Consider the following 13,812-nt stretch of genomic DNA (forward strand, 5'->3'; position numbering starts at 1 on the left):
TCACAAAATAGAAAACTAGTTAATGGAGTTGCAGTATTTAGCAGACAGTGGGAGCTGACAAACAGAATGATAGAATTCTGCTTAGCAGCCATATCTTCCGTTTTAATGCTGCTTATTGTAAGGTCTGGGCTCTTCCTTGTCTGCTTTTGACAACCTGAAAAAAAAAAGCAGAGGGGCAGCTTTAGAAAAGCTGAAAATAAGGCCTAAGTTTTATGAAAGTCAGATTGGTTGCCTAGCTCACTAGAGATTAATGGAAAAATGTACACCATTTGCAGTGTTGGTTTTCTGTAAGTCTTTCTATGTGTCTCTAATTTTGTAAATATAATTTGAAATTCATAGGGTGTTAGGCACATTACACTGTAAAGATGGTGTGGTTTTGAGAATACATTTTAATAATACCATTCAAAATGAGAGCATAATTTGTTAGAATAAACAGTCCTGCTGTAGAGATTGTGGTTAATATCATACCAGAGTAGGTGGAGAAAAATTTTATGCTGTCTAGGAAGAAGAACCTATTTAGATGACTGCATTATATAAAGTGGCATAATCAATAATGTGGTTTTTCAGGTCCACCTGCCTCAGACTTGCTCAGGTGGCAGATACAATTTTTTTTTTTTTTCCCCAATTAAAATCTGAAGTTTCAAAAAATGTTATTTTTGCCTATATATAATCATATCATAATAACTTAGAATATCATATTCTTTGTCCATACTTGTTTATACCTAGATAATCCCACTGTCTTTTTGGAGTTTTAGAAGCAATACAGACAGTAGAGCTGAATCAGAAGGAGTACAAGGTTTAGAGCCATATTCTGCAAAAATACTGGTATAAGAGAACAAATGGCAATTTTGTTTGCTTTTTTTTGGCTGCTTCCATTGTATTCCTTCTGCTTTCCCTAATTTTTTTTTTTGAAAAATAGTTATGGAGAGCTTTAAGCTTTTCTTTTTAGAAGTGTCCAGTAAATTCTGCGTTATTGTTGTGGTTTAACCCCAGCCACTAAGCACTGCACAAGCTCTCGCTCACTCCCCACAGTGGGATGGGGGAAGAGAATTAAAAGGGTGAAAGTGAGAAAACTCATGGGTTGAGTTAAAAAGTTTAATAATGAAGATAATAAATTGTAATGAAAAGCAAGATAACAGAGAGAAATAAAACCCAACAAAGACAAGTGATGAAAATGAAAACAGCTGCTCACCACCAACTGACTGATGCCCAGTCAGTCCCTGAGCAGCAGCCCCCAGCCAAACTTTCCCCCAGCTTTGTCTGCTGAGCATGATGCTGTATGGTCTGGGAGATCCCTGTGCTCAGCTGGGTTCAGCTGTCCTGGCTGTGTCCCCTCCCAGCTTCTTGTGTACCCCAAGCCTCCTCACTGGTGGGGTGGGGTGAGAGGCAGGAAAGGCCTTGAGCTGTGTGAGCTCTGCTCAGCAGTAACAAAATCATACCCTGTTATCAACACTGTTTCCTGTACAAATCCAAAACATAGCCCCATACTAGCTACTGTGAAGAACATTAACTCCATCCTAAGCAAAACCCACACAGAAAATGTCGGAAAAGCATAAGATTTTAGTTTTGTAGCTGAAATCAGCAGATCTATTCTGCACAGGTCTGAAGACCAGTATGGCTAAGAGAAAGGTCACAGTTTTTCATCAAGAACTGCACTGCAAGAAGCGAAGGAAGGAATATTCTAATGTCATCTTTTGGCACATGTATAATAAAAAACCAAGGTCACCTTTTGAACACATTTGAATATGGGATGTTTGCTTTACACGGAATAGCAGGTTGATCCCTTAGCACTGATAGTCCCATGCTTCATTATAGTGCATTATCATGAGCATATATACTGTCCTGGTTATAACTGTAATATTTATACAGTGAGTGAAGAGCTTCCAACTGTAACAAGGACACACGTAGGTAGGGACTTACACGTAACAAATTAATTAGCTGGAACAGAGGGGGTCTTTTTGTCACTTAATATTTAAGAGAACAGAAAGAATAGGCAAGGACACATTATGGTTGGTTCTACATACTGCCCAAGTGATAATGCAGATATATAGGTTGTGGTTTGAGGTGAGGAAGAAAATTGTATAATAGAATTATAAAATCATAATTTTTGTTTTTTAAGGTTACTGGATGTATTAGTTAATTTACATTTCGAGGGTTAAATTAGGACTAGGCCCCCCCCCCCATTAATTTCTCCCCCATCCTTCCAGAAAATAGGCAGAGCTCTGTAACTCTAAAGTTGTTGACTGAAGAGCAGAAGTGATATTGTGCCTCAAAATGTGGACACCATTCACTCTGAAAATTTCTCTCTGGTGGAATCATCTTTGTGCATTTCAACTACATCAGGTTGTGTGATAGTAGTGTCCAGTCTGCATGTATTAATTCCTGAAGTAAGGTTTATAATATCAAAAATATGTGTATAGAACATGCATTGTAGTTGAATTTGTAGCCATATTGGGTGCTATCAGTTTCCTTAGTGGTGTATATATACAGTAAGTTTGTGTACTTAGAGTTGATAAACTTAAGAGAACCTTAATCCCTGAGTGTTAGATGGTACACTTGCACCCATGGTAGTGATCAAGTATTGGTTCTAAGAAGCTACCTCTGCATTTTAGAGTCTTTGTGCTCTCAGTAACTCTTAATTTAATTAAAATACCGGTATCATAAAAACTGTAAGTACCTTTTCAGTAATTATTTTTCACTTATTACATACTTCAGTCTCATGATTTGTGTTGTACGTGTTGAATGTGTAAACTCTGCTTGCTAAGCCCTGAACTTGCATTTCTCTAGCATCACTGTTAGTATCTGAGCTATTCTTATGTTTCTTAAGTTACCAGTGTCTACTCGTTATGTACAGAATAGGTAGTTGTTGTGGTTCCAAAACCTGAATTGCTCTGTTGGAAAGGTTGCTCCACATGTATCTGAAAATAGTCTGAGAGAAAAACACTTTCTGTCTTGTAAGCCAGATCTTCTTTAGGAAACACTTGCAATAATGACTGAAATAAAAGTTAAAATGTCCTGTGAAAGCAGTAATTTGAAGGAGAAATGTTAACTAAATGATGGGTGTTTTATTGTGAAGGAAAGTATATCAGTTAAATTGCAAACAGTGGCCTAAAAAGATTACCTAATAATAAAAAGGAATAGTGAAGCAAAATGGAGGAGGAAGGGGTAGTAGTGAATCAGTGAAAGATAAAGGTGTAACAAGCACTGTGATGTTGAGCACATTCTTGAACAGATACTAGAAAGTTTGAAGATGCTTATTGGCGACAAATTTTTACCTATTCCTTTTTTTTTTTTCTGAATCTCCAGCTTCCTGTAATCAAACTTCTGTGGTTTTGTAGGTGCTGAAGTATGCTCCAGCTAGTGAGGAGCATCTGTCTCCAGAGCTACAGGAATGGGCACCATATTCACCAAAACGGTCTGCTAGGCACAGCGATGGCTTTGTGACTGCCGCCTTATATGCTGGCGGCATGTCAGCAGGTAAGTGGCAGAACTCAGTTACTTTCTAGGAATACCTCAAGGAATTTGTCCATGTTGGACAATATTGGGGATGAGTCATGAGAAGCACAGAACAAACATGACTCACAAAACATATTTCCATGGTCTGTTGTAAACTGAACATGGTCTGCTCAGTTTTGGACTGTAAAGAAGTGAAACCTGTTTAAGAACTGTTAAGAAAACTGAGCAACTCCTGTCTGAAGAATTTGTGTTTCATCAGTTTCTGTGCAGAGGAGTTTATAATACATTAATGGTGAACAAGGTATAGCTTATCCGTTAGGGACACAAGTAAGATTTCCGATATTTTTGAAAGCAAACAGTAAATGAAGGTGTCCCAAGCTTTAGCTGCTTAACTTCTGAAATACTTCCAAGAAGTGCAATGTATTAAGTTCTACCTATTGGAAATTATATACTTGGAGTATCTCAAGTTGAGTGCCCAAACTGGTTGTGATCGTAATTTAAATTAAAGATTAAATTCCAGTGTGTTTGAGATACTAAGCTGCCAAGGAGGGAACTCAGAAGCAGCTCATACAGAAAACAATATAATCAGGTAGAACTGATAACAGTATGTTTGATCATCTGGGACAACAGTTGTCGGTATTGAAGTTCATGTTAGGAAATTTTATATAGGTGCTGACTAAATGGAATGCTTCCGGAGGTAATTAGGGTATCGTATGCCTAGTTGCTTTGAACTAGTCAAGAAGCATTTGGTAAACTTGTTGCTAGATGGATTGTCTTAGTATAGCTACTTTCAGCAGTTGCATATGAAACTTGGTTTTCAAATCAAGAGAATATTGATTTTTATGACTTTACCCCCAGTTCTTTGGAAAGCCCTAAACTCCTGCACATTCTAGAAATAGTGAAAGACACTGTTTTTATTGGAGACCATGAAGGAGATAATGAGTTGTGTATCTGGAACAACGGATAGATTCAAACCCTGTAGTCCCCATTAATTTTCAGAATGTAGACGTGCTCAAGAGTAGCTCAGATCAAAGAAGCTTTTGTTCTTCTTTGATTTCTTTTATTCTTTTCTTTCTTTCTCTTTTAATAATACTAGAAAAAGTATTAGAAGGTACTATTTCTCACTAGTTTTATCTTATGATACCTTTGCTTAGTAACCCAACCAATTCAAACCTACAGTAAACAATACAGTTTATATGTCTTGAAATGGGAACAAGCTTTTGCTACTGTAATCTGTGCTGCCAACTCATTTAAGAGGAAATTGGTAAGATAGGCTTTGGTTGAGTACTGAAGGATGGGTGAACATAACAGCTTGAGTAATAAGTTTCATAATTAAATATTGAAATACTGTAAGGTCACAGGACACACTAGAAGTGGGAGTCTTTGAGGCAACAGAAGTGGGACAAAAATCAGCTGCAGTCAGTTCAAGTATCAAATAAAAATTTGCATGCCTTTCAGATGACTATTCAGAGAGAAATGCAGAATTTTTGTTTCTGTATAAAAATTTTTAATACTTGAAAACAGAGAAAATCTTGTTATCAGTACATATTAAAATGACACACTGTGAATGACTACATTTTTGGTAATATGCTCCACTTTATTATAAACCAGATTTAAAATATGCATGTACTAAAAAGGTGTCACATGGTGCTTAATAATGTATTTTTCTGTATAATAATTATTATCTATAGATACATGTTCATACATGTAAATGTTACAATACATAATTATATAAGTATTTAAATATATTTTAAATCTGTAGTTTCTAAGCTAATGCTGGTAAGAATATGTTTTTATAATCTTAAGCAGGTACAGTACCAAGAAGCTTAGCACCATGCCCTGCAGTAACTGCTGTCATGAGAAATCCAATCTATACTGCCTGGAGCCATAGAGTTCACACCAGCAATTGCCCATCAGTGGCCAGCCAAATATGCCATCAGCATCTGCATCCCAGGTGTTTTGAAATTTATATCTCCTTATGTTTTTGTTTCCATTATGATGAAATTGCTTCCAGTAGTTGTCCTATACAGTGCAGAGTGAAACAAGCTACTGTTGTGTGTTATTTTGATCCAGGGTTCTCAAAACGATTACTTTGTAGAAGTTATGTGCCACTTACTTTCATGTCTTTTCTTAACTGATGGATTAGGTTTCCCTCTACTCCACTGGCTGATATTGACAAAGAAATTAATTTTTTTAATGAACTTATTTCTAATGTATTTTTCTTGTTCTTGCCAAAACAAATAAAGCCTTCCCCTTTTTTGTAGCACTCTAGGATACTTTTCCCTTTGACTTCTCTTAATTCAGAAAATGATGGGACAATTTGGAAGTGGGAAGGAAGGGAACATTAATTTTATTCAGTAACTCATGGATAACCAAAGCTTTTTTGTTGGCCAGTTTGCTGAGGTGCTTTGCCCAGTTCTAACTGTTGCCCTATTCTCTCCTTTTTTTTTTTTTTTTTTTTTTTTTTTTTTTTTTTTAATGTAGTTCCCAGCACCAAGGTCGCCTGAGCTTGGACCTAAGTCATAAACACTCCAATGACTACTCTGAAAATACACGTACAAGAGCATCTCATGGCTCAAATTCATTACCATCCAGTGCAAGACTTGGTAACTAGCTTTTCTGATTTATTTCCTGTGGGACTCCTTTATGTTGGAGACAAAGAACAAATGGAAAATTCCTTAAGTACATGCATTATGAGATTGTCATAGCTAGTGAAGCCTGACAGCTTCCTGTGTTCTTTGCTTAATTTTTTGTGGTTTTATGACTAAACGCATTTCCTGAAAGTAGCTGTGTTTAATTCATTCTTTAGAGTCTCTTTAAAATGCTCTGTGTGTGTGCGTGAGTGATTCTTTTGTCCATGCTTGTTACTGTTTGAAAGTACCCTTATTGAGATGAAAGGCCCAGCCAAAGTACTTCTGAGGTTCAGTGAGGTGTAGAGAAGAAAAGGAGAGAACCTTCAGACCTAAAGATCAAGGATGACTAATGGCCTCATGTAAATTATATTGTTGGAAGGTAAATTAAACTTTTATGTTTACTTGATTGGCATGTAATATTGTTTATGCCTATCCCAGTAATATCAAAGCAAATGCATGCTTTGTAGCACTGACCAATGACCAGAGGCCATTTGAATACTCATTGAAAAGTAGAATCGCAGCATACTTTTTTGTTCAGTGTAGTTGCTTTAACTTTTGTCATGTTTTCTTGTTGTAAAAATAGGTTCTTCAAGTAACTTGCAATACAGAACAGAACGAATTAAGATCCCTTTAACACCAAGATATCCAAGGTCCATGATGGGCTCTGACAGAGGTGAACTATTTCATAAGTAATCTTAGTCATACTATTTTCAGTATTACCAATCTGAAGCCTTTGCAGTTGTTAAATCAAGTTGCACTAAAATCCAAATATGACAGTTTTATTAAAGTTACAAAATTTGCATTTTGCTACAGAAAGGTAAAAAAAAGAAATTTTCTAATGGTAGTTGATTTTTCTGTTAGTTGACTCAAGGATGTGGCACGCTAAGAAAGAAATGCACAAAAAAAATTAAGAATAAGCATTGCTGTATGTTTTACAGTAGTTTTATTCTAGAATGATGTCTTAAAAGGTTTAAGTGAGATGACGTGCATTATTTTTTGATTCTTAAAGTATATTATTTTGAATATTATTGTATTACTATTTTTAAATTCTGTTTTGAAGAGCAGTGTAAATATTTTAGTACTTTGGTCAAAATTGCTTGGTGGCGGATATTTAAAGACATGATAGAAATACCATTTGGACTGCTGGAGAGCTGTAGATTTCAGAGTTTGATGACAGTAAACAGTAACATGTTCTGTAGCCTTAATGGATTGTATGTGGCAGTTTTCATAATGGGGCAAATAGAGTTCTTACAAACGGCTTTCATTTGTGATTAGTTATTTGAGATCTATTTTCTGTAGCTTTTTCAGAGGAAGAAAATGGAACGTTTCTGTAAGGGCATTTGTCCAGTGAATTACTCAGGGAGGGTACAACCGGGGAAGAGAAACAAAGTCATGTCAAGCTTGTTTGAAATTGCAGAGCTTTCCTGTCTCTGTGTATGATTCATGCTGGGGTTTTTTAGCTGTTTTCAGGTGTTTCATAATATATCTCCTACCCAAAGGAAAGGGCTGTACATAAATACTTTATTTGAAAATAAACCTATGTATTTAGTTTTTCTTTTAATTCTCGTTTCCTGGTTTTTATTATTTTTTTTCTTTAACTTTGCATTGCTTAGTGTTTTAGACATGCATGTGGTATAGCTTGTCTGTAACCTCCTCTCATTGAGAGTGGCAATCGTTGTGTACTTGCAGACTAACTCTTAAGTTGCACGCTTACAGGGGACAGATTTGACACATAGTTATTAAGGACAGTATGTTTGCACCATCTGAAATTAGTTACCTGGTCTCGTTAATAGAGTGCTAGTGAACAGTGGGTCCTCTTTCTCGTCTCAAATATGTATGGTGTCTTTTACTGTATCTCTGTAGATCTCTAAATGATGACAGATGCAGGATACTAAAACTCATCTGTTGATTTTCCACAGGCTCGTTGTCACACTCTGAATGTAGCAGTCCCAGCTTGATAACTCCTCCACAGTCACCTCTTAACTTGGAAACATCTTCCTTTGCCAGCAGCCAGTCTCAGAACTCCCTTTCTACATTACCTAGAATTTCCATTAGCCCAGTATCTATTGGAGAACGTAGAAAAGATAGGTAAGGTCTCCATGTTACTTGTTTTTAATACAAATGTGTTTGAAGGAATTTTTTATATTTGTTTATTGGGCTGAAGGAATGTGAACATTTAATTTAAATGACAAATATGTAGGCACAGAGGTGCATCTCAGGTCCTGTTAGTCAATGTTCTTATTTTCTTTAGAAAGTATGTAAGAGATCTTCGTGTGGAATTTTTTTTTTCTTCAAAACTGAAGAGTAGATTCTTGAGTTTAGAAAATTAAGGAATTTCATAAGGTTTTTATTTCTTCCATGTTAGAATAATGGCCACACCAAATAAGAGCAGTCTAAATTGGCATACATCCCTTCAGCAGAACTACCTCAGATGCTTGTTTACAATAGGCTTGTTCAGTACTCCAGAAAACTACATAAAGACCTAGCAAGATCTGATAGGTAAATATCAGGTGTTGTAAAATATGTGCTCTAACCACTGTGCCTTGATTCAATTTAGCCTGATAACATGAAAAATTGAGGGCATAACTGTGCAAGAACATATGTACAGATGCAGTTTTACTACTGTGACTGATCCCTTTGGCTGCACCTGCACCACTCCTAGAAATAGCAATGTAGCTGCTTGCAGAATTTGAACCTTATATGATAGATTTCTTAAAAGCACGAGCTTTGTGCTTTAATGACTTTCTGTATCTCATGATGAATACTTTCAAGATACGTTGCTTATGGTATCAGTCTTGGACATCTGATTTCATTTTATCATGATCTGACTAGACTGAATATGTGAAAAAGTTTGCATGAATTCAAAGCATTGAAAGTAAGACACAAATCTGAATCAGGCTTTTACTTCCAGTAAGGCAGCCGAATCCCATTCTGGCAGTGTAAAGGACCTATGATGTGTTGGAATAGATTACATTTATGGGGACTTCAAGACCCCTTTGTATTGCTTGATTTATGTAAAAGGATTGGCCATTAAAAATGTGAATGATAAAGTAATAAGGATATTATGTGTTCTAAGTTTTCTGTAGTAATAAAAGTTATTAATAAAATGCTATATGAAATTTTGGTCTTGTTTAAAGAATCGGTAACTACGTCATTGTAGTAACTCTAGAATGTGTATTGTGTATGAAGGACAGTGTTTCTTCAAAAGGGAATGTAAAGAGGTTTTTGTGACTTTTCATTCTTTCTTACTTCGTGTGACTTCTGTACTCAGTATGTTCAATTTGTTTTCTCATATAAACGTCCCTCTAATTGTCACTTGCAAATTCAAAGTCAGAATTTCTTTTCTCTTTCACATGACTAATGATGTATAATGTTCAGCTGAAAAAGCTGGGTTTTTGACACCCCTGTAACTTTGTATCTCTGAGCACAAGATATGTGTTCTGATGGCTGGGGAATAAGAATTTCTGTCAATGTTAAATAGGTGATTGAAGTACACTCAGGTTCCAGCTCCTTCACTCTTGCTGAGTGTATGTGTAAACTGTAGTCTGAATTGGCTTTCAAAAAATAATATAATTCAGAATAATGGGTTTGCATGTTTTGTTGGGTTTTTTTTGGGGGGTGTGTGTATTATTTTTTTAAAGCAAACCAAAAAACTAACACACACAAACAGTTCTTAATTTAGGAAAGTAGCTAATTTAAGTCTATTCTAAGAAAACATTTGAAGATGCGTAGATAGCATTTTAAATCATTATTTGGTCATATAATTCTTTCTGATCCCCACAAAATAGAAGTAACTCACTTGGCCTTTCTTCAGATAACAATAATAATGATGTATATGAAAAAAAAAAATAAATCAGTGTTTCTATTTGTTCTGTTGATTTCAATTTAAATAAAAATTAAAAGATCTGATCAATTAAGACTTTTCTAATCAGTGTTTAGTGATTCTGGCAGGCAGTCTGAATGTTATAGAAAAGTGCACTTCACTTGATTTTAATAACGCTGCTTATCAGGACAGACACCTTTTCAGTGTTGTAATTCTGGTTTACTTTATTATTGATTCGCTAATGCATGCATTTAGTAGTTATCTTTCATTTTGTAGTTACCAGAATTCTAAGATACGATCCTGTGCAATTTGTATGAGTTTGATTCTTTCTTGTTCCAATCCAGAACAAAGAAACCAAATTTTAAAATGACATGGTAGATGGAAAAGCAGAAAGGCACAATAAATCAAGTTCAGAAAGATGTCATTTTACTTTTTAATGAGGTAGCACGCCATGATAAATTTTCTGGTATTAAGAAGCTTCAATTAACATCATGGTTTACATGCTCATAATGTGTAAAACAAGTTGTTCATAAATTGCAGTTTTCTTGGGGTCAGCACAGTTTAGTTAAGCCCACATTCTTTCCAGAATATCTTGAGTTTAAGTTTGCTGGTAGTAACCCTACCTTATCTCCATTATATTAATAGACAAGTTCTGAGGGCATTACCTCTAAAAGTGATGTTGATGTTCTAAAATTACTGGGTTCCAGAGTTGCATTCATATCAGAAGACAGTTCTTATCTTTTATGCATTAATAAGCTGGCAAACTCTTATGCCTCTGCTGCAGAAGGGTACCAAATAGTTACCTTCAGTGACTGTGGCAATAATATAATATATTAAATTATGTCCTCTGCCCTCAGCTCCAAATCCTACTCTTTCCAAAAATAACTTTCCTCAACCTGGCTCACATAAATAGCAGTGAGTGAAGTCCGGTTAACTCATCTGGTTTCTGAACAGCACCATTAAAATATTTTAAACAGTTGGCACAATTTAGAGAATGTCTTTACAATATAATGAAGTATTAGGAAAGAAAACATTCAAATTAATGCATGTCAAATGTAGTATGATGCTACTAAAATAAAAAATATACCACACCTGGTACTAAGCTGCTTCATTCAGAATGAGCTCAACATCCTCAACAAGGTGATGCCTTTTGCTATGTAGATGTTACTGAGTTCATAGTAATATGAACCAGCACTTTTTAGGAGGCTACTGTTTGTTTGTACACACCATTAAGAGACCAGCCCTGTTTGTACAGGTGGATACATCCTAACTATGTGGGGGAGGAAAGGGGAATGTATCGGGCTTTTCTTTTGTGTAAGCCATTCTCTTGTTTTACTTACTAGTTTCTTACTACTGTGTGTCGTTATCTAAGTGTTCTTTTCTTCTCAAATCTTCTACATCTTTCAGATATCTGTTCCGTAATAGGTCTTTTCTGAGAATCCCTGTGGCTCCTAGGCCTAGGTTCTCATCACTAAGGAGTTTGAGGTTGGCCTGATATAAGGTTGTCCTTCTTGAGCAGTATTGCGCACTTTGTGCTATTTTACGTGTTTGGGTAATTGCTCTGAGGAGAATTTGCATGGTAATTGTAATGCTACCATGCAAATTGCTGTCTTAATGGCTTGAGTTTGCAACTGCTTAATTTCATTACTAATTTATGTTTCCCTCCATACAAATATGAAATCTGATATTTGTGCATTGTTGTCCTTTGGTTTACCACCTTATTATTTATGATGTTTATTTTCACTGGCAGTAAAGACTCCCAGCATTTATATTTGTAACATACCTTTCTGGAATATGGTTTGTAAATGACATACTATATACAGTGCTGCAGTTACTTTTATGTAATATGCATCTGGAAGCTTCTTCCCTACCAACTTCACCACCATACTATTTATAATTCATATTTACCATAATGTTTTAGAGCAGTTGTGTACTCAGTTTACATTTAATTCTGCCACTCTATGTTGCATGTTGAATGCAGTTAAAGTTGGCAGTAATTTTTTAAAGTAATTGTTTAAACCTATTTTATTATTACAATTCAGACAGACATAAAGTATTGCATGTAACTTTGACATTGTGATGGTTCAAGTGCAATTTTGTCCAAATCAGTTTTAACTATCTCCTCTAAAAGGCCCTACATGGAAGAGCCACGTCATGTTAAAGTGCAGAAGGGTTCTGAGCCTCTAGGGATTTCCATTGTGAGCGGAGAAAATGGTGGAATATTTGTCTCTAAAGTAACAGGTGGGAGCATTGCCCATCAAGCTGGCCTTGAGTATGGTGATCAGTTACTAGAGGTAATTGTTTGCTTACTATTCCTGTGGCTTAATAAATCAATTCATATGACTCCAGACGTAACTGCCTTCCTCGAAAGACTATCTTGTGAAAGCTTGTGTGCTGTGAGATGTAGCAAAGGATACTCTGTATTGTAATATTCCAGTAATTGTGATTGTTGTGACTTTTTGTCAGGCTTTATAAAAAGAATGCCTTTTGATAACAGATCTGCATTGCATCTTACATAGATATGATTAAATTTTAATTTTATATATGAATAAATTAGATTTTTAAGCTAGCTAGTTTCTGTACTTAAAACCTAGTGAAATATAGTCCTAGCACCATACTCTGCCCAATAAGTAAATATTCAAGCAGCTGGCTTGTACTAAGTTTCATGCTGCTGTTGCTGTGGCATATCCTTACCTGAGGTACCTGATTTAAAAAATACTCGGGTACGCTTTAGATTAGCATTTTGTAAAGTACAGAGCTGTTTTGTAGAAGTTAGATCTGTTCATGCTTGTGTATATTAAAGCATCTTCTGTTGCGCAGTGTGTGGATGATACTACAGTGGGCCTAAATGGATCATGGATCTCAATTTACCTTTAAATCCTGAATTTCTTCAGATCGGTGATCTGAACCACCTTGTATTTAATCAGTGATATCAAATCATAATACAGCTCAGCATACATATGTCTTTCAGTATTAATAAGATTTTTGAACTCATGCTCAGGTTACCAAATATTTTAAAATTACAGTGATTCCTTCCAAGGAGTAAACCCTAAGAATCATTGTATAGCGGCATTTCCATTCTCCTATATACCCCAGTGGAAATAAGTCAGCATTTAGACATTAAACTAATCGGGAGACTGAAAGAATGATTTTGCTAGTTTCTGTCTGAAAACTTGACATCCTGCTTTTTGCATTTTTTTCATAGTTCAACGGAATAAATTTGAGAAATGCTACAGAGCAACAGGCTCGACTAATCATTGGACAGCAGTGCGACACGATTACTATTCTGGCTCAGTACAACCCACATATGTATCAGCTTGGCAATCATTCACGATCAAGGTAAGGTTGGCTAGACTTTGAAAAAGCTACTTGCTGGTCCATGCAGTTATTTAGCTAGTAAATAACTTATGTACAGGTAATGCGTTTGCGAACAGCAACAAATTTGTGCTTAGAAAAGAAGTAATGTGTGAATACATGCTTGTCCAAAAGAAAAGAAAAATGCTTGATGCTTTACTATATTTTCTATCTTATTTGGGCATAATCCTTAGATGCATTAAACTAAAAGCAAAGATGATTTCTTCCTAGGCTTATGAGATTCTAGTACTTCAAATTGGTTTAAATTTTTTTTATAGTTGAAGATTCCAAAAACTAATTAGAGAAGGCAAGTGACCTAGTGAAATTATCCATCCTGTTTTCATGCATGATCACACTTCAAAACTGAGCTTTATCTTTCTCTTAGACTTATGGTGAACATATGTTATTTGGCATGCTGGTAGGGGTTTTAGGGTTTTTTTTCTTACTTTATACTTGATTTATGGCCAAATGAAAAACTTTGTCTGTGTGGAAAATATTTGGCATTGGTAAAACACTTAACTCACCAGTCTTCTCCCCCCCACCCCC

At 35.6% G+C, this 13,812-nt stretch overlaps 1 protein-coding gene across 3 annotated transcripts in view; it reads left to right on the forward strand.

Annotated features, from left to right (window-relative positions):
- DLG5 (discs large MAGUK scaffold protein 5) overlaps window positions 1-13,812 on the forward strand; it is a 75,742-nt gene that overhangs the window by 50,386 nt on the left and 11,544 nt on the right. For all 3 annotated transcript variants that reach the window (XM_026851265.1, XM_026851266.1, XM_026851267.1), the window contains 8 exons: window positions 3,339-3,477; window positions 5,263-5,410; window positions 5,941-6,062; window positions 6,673-6,762; window positions 8,009-8,177; window positions 11,320-11,397; window positions 12,044-12,206; window positions 13,118-13,251. In XM_026851265.1, the coding sequence (XP_026707066.1) occupies window positions 3,339-3,477; window positions 5,263-5,410; window positions 5,941-6,062; window positions 6,673-6,762; window positions 8,009-8,177; window positions 11,320-11,397; window positions 12,044-12,206; window positions 13,118-13,251 (1,043 nt within the window). The remainder of the gene's footprint in view (window positions 1-3,338; window positions 3,478-5,262; window positions 5,411-5,940; window positions 6,063-6,672; window positions 6,763-8,008; window positions 8,178-11,319; window positions 11,398-12,043; window positions 12,207-13,117; window positions 13,252-13,812) is intronic.

Source organism: Athene cunicularia (assembly GCF_003259725.1).
Source record: "Athene cunicularia isolate RWA chromosome 6 unlocalized genomic scaffold, athCun1 chr6_part1, whole genome shotgun sequence".
NCBI lineage: Eukaryota > Metazoa > Chordata > Aves > Strigiformes > Strigidae > Athene > Athene cunicularia.